We start from the raw sequence: 24,793 nt of genomic DNA on the forward strand, positions 1-24,793 counted from the left end.
TCTTTACACAGTCTTATCTTTCAAGATCACAGCATTCCCTGATAACTTATGAAATACATTCAGAATATATATACCATATAGATTTATGTTTAGCATCTTTAAAACTCCTAACTCTTACACAAAACGTAAAGGGCAAGAAAGAGTAAATGACTGATGGCTGTTACAATATCCACAGGTTTTTCATAAATCTCAGATGGCACCCTGTTTTATCGCATATAGGATTTCTTTTTGGCAAAAACACCACCAGCACCATATTCAGTTAAATTCCTCATGCAAGCAGGATAATCATGGAGGTCATCAGGTATTCCTCCTGTCAGGAATTAAAGGGAGAGTGTCAGGATTTGGGCTGCCGATAGCAGTTTTGTTGGATGTATCCATCCTGACTTGAAATTGTATCTTCCTAATGTGTTCTGTTACTGAAAAACTGTGTGAAGGGAAGGGACAACCTATTTAGACATATGATTTATTTAGACATAATTTTACTTCATTTATTCTGAAGTCTGAATTTCAGTTCAGACAGAAGCATTGAGCATAAAGCCTTTACAAATTGAACAGAGTCCAAACCATGCTCTTATGAATGCCTCAGCAGGACTAAGTTTTATGTGAGTTATAAGATAAAAACTAAATGTTTATGTTCTGAACCTATTTTTTAATTTTATCCTTAAAACTGTGCAAGAGGGTGCCATAAAGAGCCACTAGCTGCCATTCAAGAGACCAGGCAGATTTTTTGAGGCAAACAAACCAGAAAGTCACAAACAGTTCTGCTCAGTGTTGGCTGTAGGTGTCCCAGTTTAATTTAAAAGCTTGCAGTATGTAAAGCAGTTTGTTTTAAAAGGCTTTCATACGTTCACTTCCTTAGACAAACCATTTTGCTAATTAACATAACATATTTTTCAGCCAAAGCAGACCTCTGTGGTCACTTAAGGGCGAGTTGACTTCAAACCCACTTCCAAACCTGCCCGATTCAGGATGAATGCTGGGTTTCTAAAATACCGGTTCAACAGAAAATCTATTATCTAGTGAGTAAGCTAGAGAAATAGCATAAGGGCCTATGCATGCCTCATATCTTGTGGGACTTACTCTGCCTTTGGATGCTCTCTAAAAGATTAAAATACTATGCCCAGGCTGGAGCCATTCCACAGGAGTGACTCTTCATGGAGAAGCACTCTTTAGCCCTTCAGTGAGGCAAATTACCTGTGTAAGAGTGGCCTCTGCCAATTCCTGCCTCAACACCAGAAACTGCACTTGAGTTTTGATCTCTTAGTCCTGAAGCACACTTTAAAACTCATAGGAACTGGGGGGGGGCAGCTGCCTTCATCCCTGCCTGCGCTTTTTAGTCACCAGCCCTGGCAGGGCATTTCTCGCTAAATGTTGGCAGGGCTGCTTGCTTCCAGCTGGGACCATCCAGTTCAGCAGCCAAAACAGAGCAGTTTTCCTACAGACACATTCACAGCCAGCTGCCTTTCCCTTCTGCTATGGGAAGCCTTCAGTAACTGGCTGCAGTAAGCACAGACCAGAAAGCACAAAGAATTTTGTTTAGGAAAGTTCTCTTTCTCTCCAGAACCCCCCAAAGAATGTGTATTTTATTTTATTCTCTTTTTTTAATATTTTCATTTCTTATCTATTATTGAATTGTCTGCATAAAATCAGACATCTCTGCTATACTAAACACTCCTTAATCAGGAGGATGCACGAAGGCTATCAAGATGCCAGGGCAAGTGAAGAACCCAGATCCATCTTTACTTGATTTCACTGCCCACAGCAGAAAACATACAGCTGCAGCAAATATTCCAGGCCAAAGGATAGTATAGGACACAGAGGAAGAGAGGAGTAATGATATGCAGTTTGTGGCAAGTCGACCCTGTGTTTCTGTGATAGATTTTTGTACAGCATTTGCATCTCCCATTTACTGTGCCTTGTGCTTCGTCCACCAAGAACATAATTCCTCTCTGCCCTTATGAAAATCAAATTCATTTTTGCTAGTGAAAATACAGTTTATATTACTGATGAATTGAGAGGCAGGTGTGCTGCTCTAATCACCTCCTCAATCTGCCTGAAATCTGGAGTTAAGCAGAGGGATAGAATCTGGAATCTGCCAGACAAATTCCTTCTGCCATATTTATATGTATTTATCATATTACCTCTTCACTCAAAAACAGCAGAAAGCATTTATACTTGTGCACTGGCTTTGGGCAGGCATGTAAAGAAAACCTAAGCATAAATTTTGTTAAGATTACAGCAAAAAGGCAGTAACTCTGCATATTCTGAGTGAGGTGACACTCACCCTCAGCTCCTACAATTGTATTAAAATAAAATTTTAATGCCAGAAGACATAATGTGAAGACTGACAACCAGTTTTAAAATGGAAATTTTTCTTTTGTTTACTAGTTTAGTATCATTATTTATTACAGTAAGTCTTGGTTTTCCTATGTAATATTCATCTGCAATTAGGTCTGTTGTTAAAAAAGGTACCATAGAGGGAGAATAGAGTGATTGAGCCTGTAAGGGCAGCATTGAAAGAGCAGCATTAGTATGTGTTTAATAATGTATGGAGGCTGGAATTGTTCCATCATCAGCCTGTCATTCAGAATGTTTCCGATACAGCCATTGAACTGACATCTGTTTTGTGGTTTAATAAAGTTGTGATTGATGCCTAAGTGGATATAATACAAAAACCTTTAGAAATATAAAAAATGAGCAGTCGGATCGTTGTTTTCACTCCCTGTTGCTTGGCTGCCTTTTACTGCAGCACTTCCACGTTTGGCCATCAGCAGCAATAATCTGCCTCTTCAGTGGGAAGAAGATTTGCTCTATTCTTTCTCCTCTGCTTCTCATCCCTGAAGGAAGTTTTCTGTTCTGCACTTTCTGGATTTGGGTTTCTCTCCCCTCCCTCCTGTTAGCATCCATTTCAGATACCCCTTGGGTTCCAGTGTCATCTAACAGATTGAGGCGGCCTTTGTTACATCTTGTTGGCAGAGGGGTAATTCCAGCTTCTTTTTTTCCCTCTCTTTTGGAACTGCCTTACCATAGTCTTGTTTCATCTTAAACTTCTGAGGCTCATACCAATGAGAGAATAAGTAGAAGCCAGATTTTTACTAAAACTGCTAGCTCAAGTGTGCTGCTTAATTGTTCTTCACCCCTGCAGACAGTTTACTCAGCTTTCAGCTTCTAATGTAAAAACATAATAGGGAACTCTCTCATGCACTTTTTAAACAAACAAGCAAAAACCTCCAAAAAAATATTAATTGTTCTGGATACCACTGCATTAAAAATGCAGTCAGGTGGAAGAACTGCATTTATGTAATGTAGGATTCTATTGAAACTGCAAACCACCCTAACTCAGCTTTCCTGGTTTTATAGTATCACCAGTTATCTCTCACTGGAATAACAGGCTTGTTATGCAGGTACATCAGCCTTATCTTTCACTTTGTTGGTTCTTTTTGTTGCAAGTGGAGCTCGATGATATCTTCAGAACCCTTCAATGGAACAACAAGCTTTTTATAAGTTTTTTATCTTTTATTTCCTTTGGGTACTCCCTGGTCACCCAGTGGTTTAAAATGTCACCTAAAGGCCTCAGCAGAATAACTGCTTTGTTAGATAGGGTAGTTTTTTTTCATGTTTACTCTGCAATTCTATTTCCACATACTACAGCTACATGGAGCTGAAACATCGTTGCATTCCCCTGATGTTCAGATCCTTTTTCAAAAAGGACTCTGTTATTCTAATTGTATGTCAGAAGGTCCCTGGAGAGTTACAGGAGCAAAGTTTCTTTGCAGTCTTGTGCCTTTCATGTTATCAGGTGTTAATCTTAAAGCTCTTTTATTTTATTTATTGACTGATTCAGTTACTGTTTGTGTGGAAAATATGTGACTGAACCCCCTGCAAGTGGAATTACCTTAGTTCATGCTGCAGCTAAAATCATCCTCATCCATTTAGTCAGCCAAGGTCCCTGGCAAATGCAAGTGATTAACAACATGAGTTTGTCTGGGGCAGGAGGTCCCCTTAAGGAGAAACTATTCTTGTTGCAAAGAAGAACAGCATAAGCTCCCTTGAGATTTATAAAAAAACAAATAACTCTTCCTGCACCTTTCTTCCCAAACAGCCTTTTGAAAGGCAGCTCCAAACTGCCTGATGCATAATTTGAGATAACAAAGGGGCACTCGGTGCAACGGAAAAGCACCAGATTCCAAGCAGTCAACAAGGAACAAATAACTTTTTGATGCATTTAATCAATTTGCAGAATCCACTGCCACTAAGTATTATTGAGACAAATAGGTTAGCAATCTTAAAAAATAGATTTGACGTTTCTATAGGGAAACATTTGCAGGTGCAGCAGTAGGGTGGAAAAAATCTTAACTTGATAGTATCAGCCAAACACCTGCCAGGATGAACAAGGAAGGCTGGGATCTTTTCCCTTTTTGGGCCATCCTGAAATCCCACAGATTCTTGCAGGAACTGGGCTGATCAGCCCTTGTGTAGAGGAGGGTCTTTATATCAGCTGTCTCAGCAGCGGTTTCAGTCTGTATTTGACCAAAACTGTCATTAGATCGTATTTTTTAATTAATAAGAGTTTATAAATTCCAATTTCTATAGTGTTCCTCTTCTGAATTCAGCTTTACATTCCCACCATTTGTTGGCAGTGGCTTACTGTTTGCCTTTATGTGTAAATTGTGCCTACCTTTGAAGCCACTGCCTGACATAGGCAGAGAAAGGGGAATGTAAAAGGAGGATGAGCACTGACAGAAGGAATTCATTTTTTGGTTCAAGCAGCCCTTCGTACGAGCCCAGAGTGTCAGTAGCTTTTATTGTGTGTTAAATTTTACCTTCACATGACACTTCAACAAATGGAAAGTGCTTTTGTTGAGGACTCCTTGCCTCTCTTTGAGGTATCAGCTACCGACTCAAAGTGACAATAGCCCAGATTCCCTTTCAGAGAAGCACTCAACTCCCCGGTTGTGGTGATAATATGTTAAATTAACACAAAGTAACAGTGATGGATCAGCAAAGCAAAAAGTATCAGCCAGAAAAGCCATAACTATATAACTTCATCATCAGACAAATGTCATTCATATAATTAATTTGCAGCTTGCATCATGTATCTGTGAACTGGAATATTTAAAGTCTTGTTTCTCATATATTTTCTTACATATGACTGCTGTAGTTCTATTTTGTGATTTCTGGAAGTGCTACCTGAAGGACATTGAAGGACAATAGTAATGTAGCTCAAAGCCACTTCTTCCAAAGCGTGTTTGCTATTTAATGATAGCCGTGCACTTCATGTAAAATGAAAGTCTGTATTTTGGAATAATGAATAGAAACCAACAGCCATAAAATTAATCGTATCTGACATATAGTTAGTCGTCTACAGCATAACCTCCCCCAGAAGGCTTACCTTTATTTATACTCCCAGAAATTTGTTCATATGTCTGCTAGAGATGAACCAAGATTGCTAACTCATTTTTCTAGCTCCTCATTTTTCTAGATCATTCACCTAAAAACTTTGAATGTTAAGAGGGAAAGTGTATGTTCACACATATTCATGTTAAATTGTGCAAATAACAAGGTAGGTTTTGGGGAGAGAAGGTTCATTTAGTTTGATTTGGCTTGGCTTTAGTGATCTGCATAAGATTTAGCTGAAAGAGGCTCTTTATTTAGCAGACAGGGAGGTAGAAAAGAGGAACAAATAATAGGTTAAAAAAAGGTGTAAATAATTCTAGGTTAGAAACATCCTGCCAGACCTACATCTGACAAACTCAATAAAAGGTGGAAACCAAAAGTACTCTAAATTTTAGGCCGGTCATCTGTATTTTCTTGATGTCTTTCTTTTCTGTAAATGTTTTCCATTCTGTAATCAAGAACATACCTCTTTGCCTTATTAGAATGAAACTTTCTGTAATTATTCTGCCTGGGTTTAAAGTAGACTCCAGTGATTCTGACATAAATTATGAATATGGCTTTCCATAGAAGTAATGAATCCAAATCATAATGGTGCAGGCAAACTCTAGGGGGTTCTGTAACCCAAGACAAGTTTGAGGATCTTAGAGAGGTGAGGGTTTTTTTTTTCAGAACTGTGAAAAGCAACCAGAGTTGGTGCTTCCACAGCTCTTCTCTGCCAAGAGCTGGGAAACAAGTCCTATGATATCTCTCCACATGTTACAAGTGCATGTAAGCGCAACAAGAAGTCATTAAATCCTTGAAGGGGCTGTATCTTTAATGGAAAAGAACAACATGATATATTATACAGAAGAACGACTACTCTCTACTAAGCACTCTTGAAGTCATTCACACAATACCAGTTCTGTCTAAGATGAAGTATTTGAATTGTATCAACTTCAATCACAAATGCCGTAAACTTTAGCTGAAAGAAAAGGGAGCGAAGGTGATAAACAGTAGCTTGTAATACAGTTTAGGTATGTGAAGGGCATCAATGGAACGGAGGAAATGGTTGTAATGGTGCCAACAATATAAATTAGGATATGAAGGTGAGATAGTGAAAGCATAACTTGAATATCTTGCAGAAATTGCTCATATATTGAGAGCTAGACTAGTGTTTGAAATTAACCATGAAAGGTCACTGTTTGGGACATCTAGAACTCAACTGGGCCAAACACCTTAAAATCTGCAGTAGGGAGTTTCAGATGTTTACGCAAAAACAGGCCAATGGTCCAACAGCCTTTTTTCATCTTCAACCGCTGTTTTCAATTGGAAAGAGATATTGTTATTTCAATTCAAAACAGGTAATATAATTTAATCTTTATTTTCTATTCATTTAAGTAATGAGAATTCAGGAAATTGTAAAAACTTCTGAAAATGATTGCTGAGCATGCTGTACCAAGACTCAGAAAAGTGCTGTACATGCAACTAATATTTATGATGTCTGCATTTTGCGCAAAGACTAAACATATGTTGCAAGTGGCCATTCACAGTATTCACTTACAAAAAAGATTTGGGTTCAAGAGTTAAAATTGACATTTCAGTATGCATGGATTAGTAACTATAATGCTTGCTTTTGCCTTTATTTTTTTTCAGTGGGATGGGTACATTTTGTTAAGCAAAACGTTTCTACTCAGAACAGCAACCTTTGAATTACATTCTCAATGGTTTCTCATAGGGAAAACTACACTTCCAGGGACTTCGAAGAGACACTACATTATAGATGCTGCAGTGTTTCTGGAGCTGACATGTTGCCACATTATTGAAACTGCACACAATGGAGTTGAAAGTTAATTTAATTTTAAGGATGTTCAGTATGTTTCATATTGTAATCATAGTGACAGAAATAACATAGCCTGTGTGTTGAGCAAGGGCCTGGGCCTGCAGATGCTTGCAAAAATAATATTCCATTGAATTTCACCTCCTTTTCCCACAGTGTATCCCACTGAACTTCAGTGCACAGTGCATTTCACAGTTAATCCTCATGCCTTATCAGATGTTTGGCAAGCCGATAGCCCAAAGGTTTAAGCTTCCTCTAAGTTAAATTGCTAGTACTTTTGAGGTATCTTTCGTATTTTCATCCAGAAAGAGCAGCCTGTTCAGGGTTAATTCATTTGTAAATCAAGGTTAAATGAAGGAACGAAGAGTCTTCATACACTGTAAGACACTGGGATCCTGGCTATACAGTGATTTCAGCCTGAAGTTCTCAAAAAAAGGGTAAGCTTTGTTCAAATGATTTACAGTTCCATAGGGAGCTGCTGATGGCAATAACCTCTGTGCCCTCAGATGGTATTTTATTATTGTTTGTGAGTTATGGGTGGTTCTGTGTCAGTGCTACGAATCTGTAGAATCCTCTTGCTCCTAAAAGACTCAATTTGGAAGAAGAGTTCTGCTATAACTAATGTTTACTATGAAACAGCTCAGTCAGCACATTTCATTAAACTGTAACAAGGGGTTTGAGAGCAGCTGCATTGAGTGTATTTGGGAGTTTGCTGAACTGAGTTGTTTTTCTAGCAAGGTAAATGAACTGTTGAACACAGCAGACTTCTACTGTGTGGCAGACAAGAGTTGCACCACGTCTGGATGGGTCCAGGGAGCAATTGTATGTCAGAAAGGCAGATCTTTTTCCAGTCCCGTGGAGGACTGCTCTACCCTTCGGGATTCATTATTGCTTTCAAATGTGATGGGCACACCTGTATGCTACTGGTTTTGCCCTTTTAATTTTAGCATTGTAATACAACAACAGCCAGTTTCTTAGGAGTTTGGTATCTAAATGTACAAATTATTGCACATTTGCCAGCCTCAACTCCCTGTTTTCCTGTGCTGTGTTTCCCTTGAGTGTTTCCCTCAAATCAGTATAATATTTCTATGGTGCAAACTGATTTCACTGATAAACTTCATGCTGTTTGTTTTCTCTGGCCTGCCATCCACAGTTGTAAGAGGGGTTTGCAGTATAGACCAAAAGATGCTATGACTGACTTTTGGTTTCAACCGCTAAGTCACCTGACTATTCACTTCCTAAAGTACAGATATAACCTTCATTCTGCTCTGCTGCCAGCCCTTCCTATGTAAAACATCAGCACTGAGCTAAGAAATGGGTTGTATTTGTTCTCTTTACAATGACCATTTTTGCCAGTGCTAGTCTAAATGACAAAAATCATAGTGACAAAAATGTAATAGCAAGGTAAAGTGAGTATTTGGCAATAATGGTATTCCCACCCATGACCTTACCTATATCCACAGAATCCAAATTGGTGCTCAAAATTTTAGTAGCCAAATGTAATTTTCTAGCAAGAACTATTTTGCTGCCTTTCTTTTAATATGCAGGTTTTCTTAACTAGATATTAGTAGGGCTGATTATCTTCCTGTGAAGATAATGGACTTTTCTCAGACATCTTAGTTTTCTGGTAATAAATGGTTGCTTTATCAAGGTGGCCATAATTTGATTAATTGTATTTCATTTTAAGTGAGGTTTTCTTTTTTCCTTTACACCTTCTAGACAAATTGTTATATTACACAAAGTTCATTTATAACTTAAAAATATAAGTAGCAACAGCTTCGAAGTTCCTTAATGTGTTGTGGGAAATACGGAAATAGTAGAAACAAATTCCATTCAGTGTATGGACAGTGGCTGAATAAGGAGGTTTCCTTATTTTATTTGTATAGTTTGTGCCTGAACTATTGAGAGCAAAAGACCACTCATCTTCCTGAAATTTCTATCATTTGTTTAAAACTGAGGGTAAGAGAATTGGAAATCAAAATGATTGATGAAAAAAATTAAAGTAATTAACCTGCAACAGAAGGCAAAGAAAAGAGCAATACATTTCAAGGCCTGTAAATCCATTTTTCCTTTTCATTAATTTCTGTGAAATGCCATGATCAGCATTATATTTTCTTGGCTTTACTCATTACCTCTTCAGTGTGCCTAGCACTGAAACTTGCTTGCTTCTCTCAGAATAATCTGTAACAACCAGTCCTGTATAATAATGATGAAAAAGATTTTAAACTGGAAGTTTGCAAACAACTCAGTGTTCTAAATTGCCATGCCAAAATACATGATGAATGTCAAATACATTTTGGTATTTTTATTTCCTTAAATTCACTAGCAGTATGGACAGCTGTGTCTTGATGGTTGTATTTAATGGTTTTAATCTCACTCTGTTTTCATCTTCATGCTCTGTGTAGTCTTTCTGACGATCCTTCACAACAAGTAAAAAGTTCCAGTCCTGAGGCTAGGATGAGAGTTAAGCAGATGCTGTTTCAGTTCACAATTACAATTCCTTCAAGGCTATTAGGGAATATTATGGCTGGGCAGGCCAGCTGCCCGTCCCCCCTCCTCCATCCTAAGATTAAATTCATTGTCCCTGACATCAGCCATTAAGTGAGAGGAATCTGCAAATGCCCTTATTCAGTTTCAGGAATAACCAGTTTTACGCTTTCTAAATGTGAACTCTGCTAATTTGTATTTTAGGAGTGCAGCTTGGGAGTTCAGTATAACACTCATATGTCAGCAGCAATCCTTCTTTGTAAGGTGAATCATGCAAAGTCCGATGGTTTTAAAGGTGTTGATATAAATTTATTTGATAGAAAAATGGCCATTTTGTCATCTCTGTCATATCCTTGGACAAGAAAATGTGTTGTGGAGTTAAGACTTTCTCCATTGCAAATGTTTGCAGAGCACTTAATCTTTTTTCTTTTATTTTTTTTTTTTGAGTAGAAAGGGAACATTTTGCTGATCCATGAGCACCAAATGAAAATGTCTGAGCTTTCCAGTCAGTCCATGCGCCAAAGCAAGAAGTGCATCAAAAAACCCAGAAAGGACAGCCTAGCCTAGAAATAAGATACTCTGCAAGATCCTCCTGAGACAAACAATTTGCTGACTGGGCTGCAGCATTTGAAGAGGCCAGGCTGTTTCTCTCCACCCTGCTTACTTGTGTGTACAGGCTGAGGTGCATTCGTGCAGCATTTATTCCTTTTCATGTCAGCGGAGCACAGGGATCAGAAAAGTTCACTGAAAACTCCTGTTAGGGCCTGTGGAGAGATTTTTTTAAATATACGCCTATAAGGAAAGCTAAAGATGATTGAATTTTAGTTTGATAGCTTGTAAATGGGCTTTGTCAGCCATGATTCTTATTTTTTTCCAACACTGTACATGACATCCCTTGTCATCAATGCCATTTAAGAGAATACATCTCCCAGCATTGCCTTCTGATGAAAGGAAGGGTTGAAGATATTTTCCAGATTCACAGTCCCAGTGTTTCTTGTGACTATTATTTTAAGGCAGATGGGGAAAAGTGTTCAAGCCTTTTCTTCTATTCCCAGGTGGATCTACCGTAAGTGTTCCCAAGTATCTATAAAGAAGCAGTGGTTTTCCATGGAGAAAAGCTAGATACCCTATTACAGACTGGGGAGAGTGCATGAGACAGTTTATCCTACTGGCCTTATCACTTGTTACAGTTTTGCAGTCATTGACAGCAATACTTCATTAATCTGGAATACTGTGAGAGGATGTATGTTTGAATTTTTGTCAGTTTTAATGCTCAGCAGTGATTCATAATATTCTGTTAAAGTAATATATTGTTAAAAATATGTCTACAGCTCTGACTGTGCATCATGACACATCTGAAGGATCTTGTCTGCTCCTAGAACACCCATTTCCAAGTTCTGTTAATTTAATTTGCCATTTGGAGCATGGATTTTGTAGTGTTTTCAAGCTGTAACTATACAGACATTGAACAAAGAATCAAAATACATCTCTGGACTTTGTACTTCAATCAGGTGTAATTTTTAAAAAGTTTTATGCCATCAGGATTAAACATGTAGAAATTGCATATAGAAACATCTTAGCAGATACTCGAGAGTATCATTCTGCAAACTGAACATTGGTACATTTTTGTGTTAGATCTCCTTTATGATGAATAGCTCACTATATGGATGTCTACAGCATTTCCTTTCTTTTAAATGTGCACCAATGCAGAACATTGCTGAAGGCCAGTCATGACTGGGGCTTTTCTCTTTTCCATTTTCCCTTTACTCCACCTTGTCTTTCCTTATCTTCAGTTTGCCTTTGGGCCAAGACTTACCCATGTTTTTGAGCTGGATGCAAAATTTCACAACCCCTTGTTCCCTGGGTCTGCTACCACCCCAGGAAAGTGTGTAACTTGTCAACCTGGTTGTATGGTAATGCTTGTGAGGGACACAGTATCACAGTATCACAGTATGTTAGAGATTGGAAGGGACCTCGAAAGATCATCTAGTCCAATCCCCCTGCCGGAGCAGGAACACCTAGATAATGTTACACAGGAATGCGTCCAGGCGGGTTTTGAATGTCTCCAGGGAAAGAGACTCCACAACCTCCCTGGGCAGCCTGTTCCAGTGTTCCGTCACCCTCACTGAGAAGAAGTTTCTTCTCAAGTTTAAGTGGAACCTCTTGTGTTCCAGTTTGTACCCATTACCCCTTGTCCTATCATTGTTTGCCACTGAGTAGAGCCTGGCTCCATCCTCGTGACACTCCCCCTTTATATATTTATAGACACTTATAAGGTCACCCCTCAGTCTCCTCTTCTCCAAACTACAGAGACCCAGCTCCCTCAGTCTTTCCTCATAAGGGAGATGCTCCACTCCCTTAATCATCTTAGTTGCCCTGCACTGGACTCTCTCCAGCAACTCCCTGTCCTTCTTGAACTGAGGGGCCCAGAACTGGACACAATACTCCAGATGGGGTCTCACCAGGGCAGAGTAGAGGGGAAGGAGGACTTCTCTCGACCTACTAACCACCGCCCTTCTAATACACCCCAGGATGCCATGGGCCTTCTTAGCCACAAGGGCACAGTGTTGGCTCATGGTCATCCTGTCGTCCACTAGGACCCCCAGGTCCCTCTCCCCTACACTGCTCTCTAACAGGTCGTTCCCCAACCTATACTGGAACCTGGGGTTGTTCCTGCCCAGATGCAGGACTCTACACTTTCCCTTGTTATATTTCATCAAGTTATTCCCTGCCCAACTCTCCAGCCTATCCAGGTCTCGCTGGATGGCAGCACAGCCTTCTGGCGTGTCAGCCACTCCTCACAGCTTTGTGTCATCAGCAAACTTGCTGATAGTACACTCAATTCCCTCATCTAAATCATTGATGAATATATTAAGTAATACTGGTCCCAGTACTGACCCTTGAGGCACTCCACTAGTTACAGGCCTCCAACTAGACTCAGCCCCATAGACTACAACTCTCTGGCTTCTCTCCTTCAGCCAGTTCGCAGTCCACCTCACTACCTGATCATCCAGTCCACACTTCCTCAATTTAGCTGTGAGGATGCTGTGGGAGACTGTGTCAAATGCTTTGCTGAGGTCAAGGTAGACCACATCCACCGCTCTGCCATCATCCATCCACCGTGTTATTTCCTCATAAAAGGCTAAGAGATTGGTCAAACATGATTTCCCCCTGGTGAAGCCATGTTGACTGCCCCTCATAACCCTCTTATCCTTGATATGCCTTAAGATGGCACCAAGGATAAGGTGTTCCATCACTTTCCCGGGGATGGAGGTGAGGCTGACCGGTCTATAGTTACCCGGGTCCTCCTTCTTGCCCTTTTTGAAGACTGGAGTGACATTTGCTTTCCTCCTGACTTAACACAGGTTTCCAACTCCTCCTGCTTATTTCCCATGCTGCGCGCATTGGTGTACAGGCATTTCAGGGAGCGAGCTGAGCACACCGATTTCACCCTAGGATTGTAGGAGGCCTCCCAGTCTTCATTAATTCTGGAGCGCTGCCCCAGTGGGGCAAGCCCAGATACAACCCCATCCCCCTTCGAATCTAGTTTAAAGCTCTCCAAATGAGCCCTGCTAATTCGTGCCCCAGCATCCTTTTGCCTCTGTGAGACAAACCTTTCTCACTTGTCATTGTCCAGACTGGTGCCCTATAAAACCAGCCATTATCAAAGAATCCAAAGCCCTGCCTGTAGCACCAGTCTCGAAGCCAATTGTTCATGAACTGAATCTTCCCATTCCTTCCCACATCAGTGGAAGATGGAAGGAGAGAGGAGAAGATCACTTGAGCCCCAGACTCTTTCACATTGCCTGGATGAGAGCTGACAGTGATCTGAGAAATAGGACAGTACCTCTGCCCTTGATCAGGCTTTCCATTTGAAAGTTTTCATTTTGGTAATTACATCCTTCCCGGATAGTAGCTGTAGTCATTGATCATCGTAATATCATTACAACCGATTCCTGTAAGTCACCTTTTAAAGACACTTTCTGTGGATTCTTTTCCCCCTATATCTTCTTCTTCTGCAGTCACAGGATAAGACTTTTTTTCTTTCAATCTTTTTTCTGATTGATTAGAAATGCCACATACTTCCTTTACGTATGGCCTCGTAATATACACATCACATTTCTTCCCTCGGGATCTTAATCAGAACAAGTAATGGCCTTTCGCTTTTCTCATTAGCAAAATGGAAAAACACCATACTCCATCCATTAGATATACAGCATTGTAATATGAATTTATAGAAAAGTGGCTGCATGCCAGCAGTCATGGAGCAAATTTACCTTAAAGGATTTTCAGAGAGAAAAAAGAAAAAATCACTATTTCAGTCTGGCAAGCAAACATTTTGAGCTGTAACTTATCATGCTTGTCTGTCAGGCATTTTGTGGTTGCTCCTTAAGTACTGTTTGGACAGCTCTGTCATATAAAGGGCATTCATAAGGAGGAAATACCAGTGTTTGTATATGTATTAATGTCTTCCTCAGTGTTGATTTCCTTTGTGGATTATCATCCTCATTCTGTCATGTCCTATCAGAATGGGAGGGAGGGGAAGAAGTTTGGAAGATCTTGTTATGTTTTGCTTTGCTTTTAATTTTTCACAGAACATGCTAACCTGAAAAAATGTTAACAACAACAACTATTACACCATACTCATCTATCAAGCTTTTACCCGAGACTGCTGCTTTTTCTTAGCCCTGTCTATTCACAATCAGTACACTGAGATGGAGGACAAGACTGATTAAGAGGGGGTCTTCCCCACTGAAGTGAATTATTTTCACTTGGCTTGGACCTAACTATTACTAAAATTCTTAAAAGTGCTTATACTGTCCAGGACTGTAAGAGGGTGTTTTATAATTGTATATAGTTTGAATGTATATGAGCCGACTCTGCCTCCTCTGGAATACTGAGGGAATACAAAGGACAGCCTTGGAATGCTGATATTCCACTAGCAGTAAAACACCTCAGTGAAATAATGTGAAAGACCTGAAGTAGTCAAAAATGGGAGAAACTAAAGGAACCTGTTTAGAACAGTTTAGGAGGGGAATTAGTGATTAGCTGACAAAAGAGGAAGACATAAGGCAAGGAGGGAAAACTGGTTTTTGTACTGGACTTTTTTTTCATTCTTTCTTTTTCTGTTTTATTCTCCTATTTTTTTTTTTTCACTTTTTGGTTATCTTTCCTCCTCCACTAGCCTCCCCCTTTGTAATTCAGATGAAATGATGACAAACTGGGAGAGATTCTGTGTAGCTGCTACTACAGAGTAAATTTAGGAGTTCAGCCCTGCAAGCAGATCACTACATGGTAAACAAGCTCATGACATAGCAGTATGATAGAACCATAGAATCATAGAATCGTTAGAGTTGGAAAAGACCTTAAGATCATCTAGTTCCAACCCCCCTGCCATGGACAGGGACACCTCACACTAAACCATCTCACTCAAGGCTTCGTCCACCCTGATCTTGAACACTGCCAGCGATGGAGCATTCACAGCCTCCCTGGGCAACCCATTGCAGTGCCTCACCACCCTCACAGGAAAGAATTTCCTCCTTATATCCAATCTAAACTTCCCCTGTTTAAGTTTTAACCCATTACCCCTTGTCCTGTCACTACAGTCCCTAATGAAGAGTCCCTCCCCAGCATCCCTATAGGCCCCCTTCAGATACTGGAAGGCTGCTATGAGGTCTCCATGCAGCCTTCTCCAGGCTGAACAGCCCCAACTTTCTCAGCCTGTCTTCATCCGGGAGGTGCTCCAGTCCCCTGATCATCCTCGTGGCCCTCCTCTGGACTTGTTCCACCAGTTCCATGTCATTTTTATGTTGAGGACACCAGAACTGCACACAGTACTCCAAGTGAGGTCTCACAAGAGCAGAGTAGAGGGTCAGGATCACCTCCTTCGACCTGCTGGTCACGCTCCTTTTGATGCAGCCTAGGATACGGTTGGCCTTCTGGGTTGCAAGTGCACACTGAAGCTGGCTCATGTTCATTTTCTCATCGACCAGCACCCCCAAGTCAGTACAGTATGGATATTTGCATACAATAGTCTGCTTCTCTTTAGACTCTTCAAATTCATGGAGATTTAGTAGCCTCTAGAAGACATGTTTACGTCTAGAAAGCCATTATTTGGTCATATAAATGGGTGTGTTATTAATAACAGTTTAATTACTTATTGCATTACTTACTTATGTTGAAAATATTGAAATGTACATATCAGTCTTACTAGCAGCTATTCATCAGGGACTAATTGAAAAAATTTTATTCAGACAGAAATTCCTAAGAATTTCCAACAGAGCGGGTACATAGGGAATTTTTATGCCAGTAGAAGCAGTTATAATTCTGCTGCATCACCCCTCTATTCTTCAGTATACAGGACCTGAAAGAAGAATATAAATGTGACAATCTCAGTGATTACTGACCCTGGCTGACCAAGACAGTGCAGTATATTCTTTTGTTATGATACAGTCACTATACCCTGGCTTTATATAGGGTGCTGTAGACAGGATATATATTATGTAATAAATCATGCACTAACCCATGCTCAAAAGCTTGCCCCAGAGATCTAATAATGTACATTCACAGAACAGGTATAGAGCGGGTATTAGAACAAAATAAAAAACGCCCCTTTTGTAGAGAAATGTTTAAAAACTGAAGAATTAAGAACTGTAAGTACAACAAATCACCCGTCTTGGTCTTTGTTTTAAGCACAGGAGTTTTGCTTTCTTGCAAATGTATCCATCAGCCACATGGTATTTGAATTATGCAAAAAAGTAGTTTTCACGTCTTGAGGCTACTCATTTATGTGAATGCATAAATTTCTGTGCAGCCTCCATGGATCCCTGCCTACGGTGGAGGCTTTGTCACACAGAAGACAAGAGTGAAAATATCATGGGCTTAGGTATGCTGACATGGTCTACAAGGATCATTGCATCCTGAGCTGTCTGTTGGCATTCCATAGCTGTCTAGAATCAACTAAAACAATTTTTCATAAAGAAGTATTCCTATAAGAAGTTTGATTTGATGTTAATGAAAGATACAATCAAAATGGGAACTTAACTTTCACATCCTGATGGATTTTCCTCCATTTTTTCTTTTCAGACACTGTTGAGATATCTGAAAGTGCTGAAAGTGGTTTGAGACTTTCATCAAGTTCATTTGTAATGCCAGGCTTTAGACTTTAAGTTGTCGTTAAAATGAAAGAGCCAATTTTTTGTTCATCTATATCTATAGACATTTCTGTAGTGCTGTTTGCATTTACTACAGTTTATACAAACCTGGGATTTTGTATGCTAGTGAGAGCGTGGTGCACAGCTGCATGTGGTGATCTGATGGTTCTCACATTTGTTTACTCTAAATAGGCTTTATCTGATTAGTCCTGATCACTTTGCTTTAGTAGCAGACCTGAATTTTTGAAATAAAGACAAGACCTGTTAGCCGGGGGGGGGGAAGGGGGGGTGGGCGGGATTAGCTCCTCTTCACTGTTATACCTTTGTATTACTCTGATTTCCAAGGGTATGGATTTCTGAAGGATGCTTAGAACTCCTGAAGAGAAAAAGGAGATTAGTTTGTAAATATAGTTCTTGAAGTTATTATTCTCTCTGCCTTCATTTAACTTGCTCAGAGAATTAGGTAACATCTCATTAGGAAGGTTGAAAGGGAAGTGGTAGCCAGTGTTCCTAAATACATTTGTATTACTGAGCAGCAGGGAAGGAAGGTTAAATCTTGTAAAGATTTCTATTCTGTGCCTGAACAATGAGTGCAGTGGCCCAGTGATGGGATTCTGTTGAATGACAGTGCTGTTCTTGATAGGACTATGGTAATTGTGCAGTAAAATTGCATTATATCATTATATTTTAGGCCACTATGATAATTATTAGCAAAAATATTGTAATATATGGAAAAAATCCACATCTTTTATTCTCACATTCTTTAATTGGGAAAAACTAAGATTAATAACAGCCATTGAATAATTACAGGATTGAGCTGGAAAATGAGAATGCATCTGGGTAGCAAAAGATATTTGAAGTTTAAAGTGAAAAATTTGGTGGCTGGATATTGTATTTTATTGAACTGCCACTGGTGCTGATGAACTAGATGGTCCTTTTCTCTTCCTGAGTTCCTACCTCTCCGTGCCAGACTATGGGATAAGAGGACACAGCAAGACAGTGTTCTTTTCTATTGGAGAACAGGATATTTTCAAATGAGAAGGTGGAACCAGGGACAAAAAAGCAGCTATTATGTTCTATATTTCATTAAAGTCCACTTCACAGTGGTCAAAGAGAGATGCAATTTTTTTTCTTTGCAGGGAAAGAGATTTGAAAGTGGTAGGGCAGGTTTCCTTGGGGCTGGGAGGTTGGGGAAAGGTGATAAAAATAAATCCAGCCAACAGTCTCATTTCCTTCAGTTTTCCAGCAATGCAAATGTCTTCACATAATTCTGTGATGCAGTGTCTAGACTTCTCAGATGGTTTATAAAAACCCCCACAAACAAACCCTGGCATTAATTCTGAGAATCCTAAAGGCTAAGTCATTATCATTGTGCTATAACTCATTCAGTGATAGGACACCACAAATAGTCACCGAAGACCAGACTCTGGAACCTTTGCACTTTTGAGACACATGGGTTACTATTTACCCACATAAGACATCCCATTTAATCTCCCTTCAGCAGGCTGCTGTGGTGTTAATGCTTACCAGTTTATGCTGGTACAAGGCTTCTGCAGTTTGGCTCTCACCTTGACTGAAAAGGCTCTGTGCCTTCTCAGGAACATGGAGGTTAATAAAATACGGAAAGTGATCTTCAATTCTTGCAACACATATATAAAAACAAAGTGAAACACCAGAAGGCAGCATTTGCACATTGATTTTATAAAAGGCCTTTTCTATAACATTTCTTCCTTGCTCATTGCCCCTTTTAAGCCTACTAAGTGTTGTTCAAGGTTTCCAAGCAAGCTTACATGTTAATGTCTCATTTTGTAAATTCTTTCTGATTTTTTTTATACCAGGAAACTTATTCACACTGATCAGGTTATGAACTGTTACCACTGTATAATCTCACAGTACTCATAGTGACCAAGACAGTTAAAAGCATATCCAGTAGCTGCCTTCTATTCACAGCTGTGTTATTTTGTAGGCAACTAGGCTTATAAACAGAACTGTACTTCAGAGTGTTTTCTTCAACTTTCTGTTAATGAAGACCTTCAGAATTTAAACAAAGTGTGTGGCCAAAGTCTTCAGGTGGTGTAAATGAAATTGTTTGGTCTTGCAAGAGGCATTTCCTCTTTCAGGCACTGTTTTGGTTGAAATTCAGTGACTAAGATCTGATGTTCTAAGAAGAGGTGTTTGCAGTGTACCTCAGCTGTTAGACACTTGCCTGCCTCTGTATTAACCTGGGCCCAAGAAAGGCAGGCCAGAGGCTTAGTAGGGCAAATGAATAAATGGGTATTACTTGCGCTATTGTCTCAGTATAAAAGTTCCCGTAAAATCCCTGCAGGTCAATCCACTCCACCTTTGATAGGTAAAACATGTTATCCTATTGCAACATGCTCACTCACTCTGCCTGGTGCAGGCAGCTGCCTTCCTGCTATTTTTTCCTTCCCAACGTCTGCCACTTTTATGGGTTTAGTGTTTGCTGCAGGCTTAAGATGAACCTTGCTGGAGCCAATCTGGCATACCCCACTGTTTGATCGTTCTTGAAGTGTCATTTTGTTCCCTCAATCCACCGACTCATTCGATACCTCCTTTCATTTAAGCGTTTGTAATCAGAGAGGGTAATACCTGAAGGAAGAGCAGAGCTGTAAGTCTATATTACTACTCATTTTCTAGCTATGTATTTTTTCACATATTTAAGCAGTTTCAGAAAGGTAAAAACAAAAATCCCACTGGACAAGGTGTAAGTAGAATTGTAGTATATAGGCTATATTGATGCCCTGGTAAGTGCAGTCTGAATTAAGCAGGCATTGTAAAACACGCACTATATTATAATACTGCACATCCTCAGTGCTTAGAACACCCATTCTATATACTGTATGAAGAAATTAACAGTTTACAAATAAATCAAGAGAGCCACCAGCAATGTCTCTTTTTTCTTTCTGTTGTAGAAATTATCAGGTTTTAAAGGATTGAAGGGCCAAAAAACCTCCCTTATACCCTCCAGATCCATCATCTTTGTGTGCAGAGTCACTATTCATTTTACTGTCAGAAATAAGCAGCTTCTACTTTTAGACCCGCAAAGCCTGTACAGTTGAGGAACAATGAGAAGTGTTTTCTTCTGCCTTGCACATACTTTGTTGAATGACCGATCACATTACAGCTCTAGAATTTTTTATCCTGATGAAAACATATGACAAAGAAAGAATGGATTTGAATTTTTCAGATTCTCTCATTTCAGTTCCTACAATACTAATATGTAGTGGAATTTGCTGGGTACTGCTAAGCTGAGCATGTGAGTCATGCTGTCTCTCTTTAACACGTACACGTGGATAAAGAACTTTAGCGAGTGTGGTTCATGGAGAAGAATCTCAGTGATGATCTTCTAACACAGATGTCTTCTTTGTTTGCCATCTGCCTACTTCCAATTTATGTTAGTTTCTTGAGGTAGATGAGAAGCCATAGGTAGACTATGTACATCTACCCGACCTTGGTCCCCATGGAGCTGCAGAGTCCCTCAGCTAAGGGATGATCTTAGAGCAGAATCTTCATCCTGGGTGGTTCTGAGCAGGATAGATATAAAATGTTTAACTTCTGAATCTCACAATTCTTTCTGAAGCTCTTTTCCACCTCCCAGCGTGGTCAGCCCTCATTCCAACACATCTGGAGCATACTGTTTTACAGAATAGCTAGATGAAGTGTCTGCGGGAGCTGGGGAGAGACACAGACTCCAGTGGGCTCAGTGCGTGCTGGATATGGAAGCTACTGAAAAGCAGTGTTCAGGAAGCTTTCTGCTAAAAAAAACAACTGTTAATATTCATGACAAGAAATTCAACTCCTGCAATACTCAAAGCCATGATGTATTGACAGTGACATTGTGCCTTAGCACTATGTAATCTTTAATGTCTTTATCCTGTAGGATCAGAGAATTAGGATTATGTAGTGAATAAAGGAAATACATGCAAACTTGATTGAGCTAATGTCAGTTATAACAAAAATTAATTTGTCCTCCTTTTTCATTAGTAAACAAACAAAACTAAAGCAGGTTCTCAATGCTAGGCTTCCCATGGTGGAAACAGATCCAGCGCAGCAGACACTCCTGAATTCATGTGGTCTCAGCTGGGACTCCCTGCTTCTGTGAGGGGACTTTAGATACTTAAGACCAATTGTGTCTCTGAGAACTAAACCGTAGTTGTCCTTTATAGTTTTGTAAAGTTTTTTACAGAGCCTCAATGGATTTTTAAGTAAGAGCCTGGAGAGTGAGAATCAGTTCCAAGCCCCTAAAATGTGTTTAATTGTTGACCTGGCAACTCTTTCCTGAAATGATGAGAGTATCTTTACATTCATAAATAAATCAATATGTTTGGATATTCCACTGAAGGGCACAACATATGTACCTGTAATATGGACCAGTCTGCTGCAGTGTGTTTAAGGGCCAGCTGTTAAGTAGCAGTACTCTGTAGGATTGAGCCTTGGGTAACTTTTACTAACACCAAATTCTTTGCCACAAAACCTGTCTTTTCATTTATGCCATTGGTGGAACTGATTTGGGCCACATCATTTGTTTTAATTGTAGGGCTCTAGATGGTTTAACCAGAAGGTTGAACCACCATTACAGTGGACGTGACATGCAGAATTTTGTATAGATGGAAGAAGTCACATTCCTACAGTTCTTCAGGGAGTCTGGCAAATAACTAGGTGGCTTTGGTCTCCAGCACTGTAAAACACCTGCTGTTTGGCTGGATTCAGTTAAAATTAAAGCAAAAAAAAAAAAAAATTAAACCTGGAGAGTATGGGGAGGTAGGTGTGTCTGGAAAGATCGGGGCAAGCAGTTTTCCCTAGAGATTGAGTAGCAGTGAAGGAAGCAATACAGAGTAATCTGGCAAGTAAGATCGTAATCTGCCTCAAGAGGAAAACAGTAACACTAGAAGTAAGAAACTGCATGGCTACTGAGAACAGTGCTTGCAGAGTCAGCAAAGGCAACAGTTAATTCCAGGACAGTTTCAATTATAGTACTACAGACCTCAGTGCCAAAGCATTTTGCAAAAAAGTGGAGTGGTCTGAATTAAAAGGCAGTTGGATCATTTTATATTTGTGCATTTAAACTTATGCATTTGTGTGCAAGATAAGAGGTTGGCAGACAAGCGCATGTTGTGAGAGTCTGAACGCTGATCTTCTCTGGGGTTCAAGGAAGAACTTGGAGGAAGTCCAAGTTGAGTGAGGCTGATTTACTCTTTAAATTACCACTTTTAACTAAAATCTATATATATTTGTCCAAGTGAAGCTAGCCTGTGTAGGTGTTTAAAAACCTTGTAGGTCTTTGCAGGACTATAAGAATGAGTACTTCAGGTTAATGTTAAATATTGACACATTTAGAACAATGCTACACAGCAGATGTCGTCCCAACATGTGACAGCAACATTACAAAGCAGAACGAATGGAGCGGAAGCAGCTCTGGAACACCCTGCTGTAACATTCTCATTAACTCCTAATCTGTAAGGCTGGAGAATAGCCCAACTGTACTGAGTACAATAGGGGTTGTTGGCCTAATGTCTTTGGTGGGTTAGCATTCATTAAAAAAGCTATTGAATTCAATTCTCTTTCTGAAGAACAAGGGAAAGGAGCTGCAGAAAAACATGGCCTGATGCAGGCACACAGACGCTGGGGACACTCCCATCTCTGCTCCAGTTAAGGAAAACACTGTGAATTTTTGCTAAAATACTCTAACGGTTTTCAACACAATATGCTACTCCTATTGCAAGTGTATGCATGCCATCTATGCTCCTACTGATTTTTTTTTTTTTTCCTGTGGAAAACAGTTTAACTCAAGTAGTTTTTTATTTTATTCTACTTGAATGAAGACTTCAGAATTTAGCTGTGGGATTCTTAAATATGCTGTTCGTATTCCCTAAGGCCTTTCTGCAGCATTGCTGCAGAGTCTGCACCCCACTATGCAATTTCATAATGCGTGTTTGTGACAGGCATATCAAACCATCCAGTTAGTTTAGAATTGAGGTGAGAGAGTGCTTTAAATGTAAATTTTACTGTAAACAGTGGAATAATATCTTGCAAGCACTTCCTATCTCTGCCAGGAAGCAAGGCTATATTTAACTCATTTTAAAATTCATCAAATACATTCTGGGCTGATTCAGATCTTTGGTGTGTCTTTGAAGATAACATGTAGTGGAAGTGTTATACAGTCCATTGTGGAATTGGGCACATCCTAAGATTCTTGTCAGTGAAGGCATGCAGTTAGGATGGATTGTAGAAAGAAAAGTGCGCATAGATCTGATGGGTTAGTATTGATACCTTATTAGAAGGTTTTAACAATATCAGTTGCTTTCAGTTCAGAAGCTTTATAAGGAATGCTGTATTTAAAGAGATTAGTGCCATACCAATGGCGAAATTCACATGCACTCATCTCTTAAAGGAGATTGTCTTGTAGTGCTCGGGTTAGGCAGTGTTTTAGAGACGCTAATACAAAGTGTTGCTATAATAGTTATTTGCAGAAGTTTCAAAATGCATAGAAAAGATTACTAGATATTAAGAATAAGCCATAAGAATTTAACTATAGGTTCTGTGTACAAAAGGAAAAACTTCCAGATGTATCTTCCTCTTCCTTTGTTTTTCTGTCTGAGTGCACCTCCCTGCAGCTTTGTATCCCTGTAAACTCAACTGTTGTTATTGATAGGGTTAAATATAGACTGAAATAAACCTGTCAAATTTCATGCTCCATTTTTTGTAGGTGTCATTAGATAAGATCAGTAAGACTCCAAAAGATTGTTTAGGTGGGCTTTGTAAACGTAACCGCTATATGCTGCTATTGTGTCTCTACTGGTTGGGGTTTACTTGTGAGTCCATTTTAGAAGCCCTGTGAACAATCTAAATCTATTAACAAGATGTTTGCTGTTGCCTATATCCTACCACTGCCTAAAATCCTTAATTAAAAGAAATAATAGTCTATACACTAAGAAAAAAACTCTGAACAGGAAATTGAAATTGTGACATGCTTTTAATATGGTTTTATGAATCTTGCTTGTGGTTTTCTAATGTTCATTTGCCTTTAATTTTGTTCTAGTACATGACTGCTGCTGCACCTATGCAAGGGACCTACATTCCCCAGTACACTCCTGTGCCTCCAACAGCTGTCCCTATTGAAGTAAGTTTGCCTCCATCAATTACAGTAGATTGAAGGGCTAGCAGAACTCTTATCTATTATGCGTCCTTGCACCTGTTGTTTGAAAGGGGCCTAAAGTTACTTAATGGAATGTTGCCTGTAAGCTTCCAGCTTTTAAAATGAGGACTGCAGATTTCTTTCCTTTTCTTTTTTTCTCTTCCTTCTTTCGCTTCCCAGCCGCAAACCCCCCCCCCCTTTTTTTTTTTTGTTTGTTTTGGTTTTGTTTTTTAATTATTTGCAAGGGCTCTTGGTTTTCATTTGTTTTGTCGTACAGCAGGACATGGAATAAAACATCAGTGATTATGACTGTTTTTTTCCCCATGTACTTGGGAGGGAGATGGGAAGAGACAGGAAAACAAACCCAGCAGGCAGACCACAAGCACAAAAGAGATTCCAAGAAGAGAAGATTGCAAGAGGGTTTGATGCGGTCCTTAGCAAGTATAGGTAATTGCTGAAACATTTAGCCACCAGAAAAAGTGATTGAGCAATGGAAACCTTCCTCTTGTATATACAGACGTGGAGGATGCTGCACTGACTGAGTGCTTTTCATCCTTGAGGAAGGATTCGCTCCCTCCCTCGTTGGGGCTGAGTCATGCTGATGACAGTCTAATGAGTAAGTATTTACTCAACCCTGTAGACCACAAGCTGCCGGGAGAATGTCAGCTTGGCGGAGGTGTCAGCTTGGCCTCCACTTCTGTGAAGCTTCATAAGGGCCGCTGAGCACAGTGAGAGGAGGGACCCTTGGCATCCTCTTCCCTTTGTGCTTCTCTTTGGTGCTAC

The 24,793-nt window shown here is 39.8% G+C and overlaps 1 protein-coding gene across 9 annotated transcripts in view; it reads left to right on the plus strand.

Moving 5' to 3' along the window:
* RBMS3 (RNA binding motif single stranded interacting protein 3) overlaps window positions 1-24,793 on the plus strand; it is a 726,761-nt gene that overhangs the window by 690,188 nt on the left and 11,780 nt on the right. For all 9 annotated transcript variants that reach the window (XM_061464999.1, XM_061464998.1, XM_061464997.1 and 6 more), the window contains one exon: window positions 23,915-23,995. In XM_061464999.1, coding sequence (XP_061320983.1) covers window positions 23,915-23,995 — 81 coding nt within the window. The remainder of the gene's footprint in view (window positions 1-23,914; window positions 23,996-24,793) is intronic.

This window comes from Pezoporus flaviventris, unplaced genomic scaffold (assembly GCF_033815535.1).
Source record: "Pezoporus flaviventris isolate CSIRO_AGI_PZ_B2104156 unplaced genomic scaffold, CSIRO_AGI_Pfla_v1 ptg000037l, whole genome shotgun sequence".
Taxonomy (NCBI): Eukaryota; Metazoa; Chordata; class Aves; order Psittaciformes; family Psittacidae; genus Pezoporus; species Pezoporus flaviventris.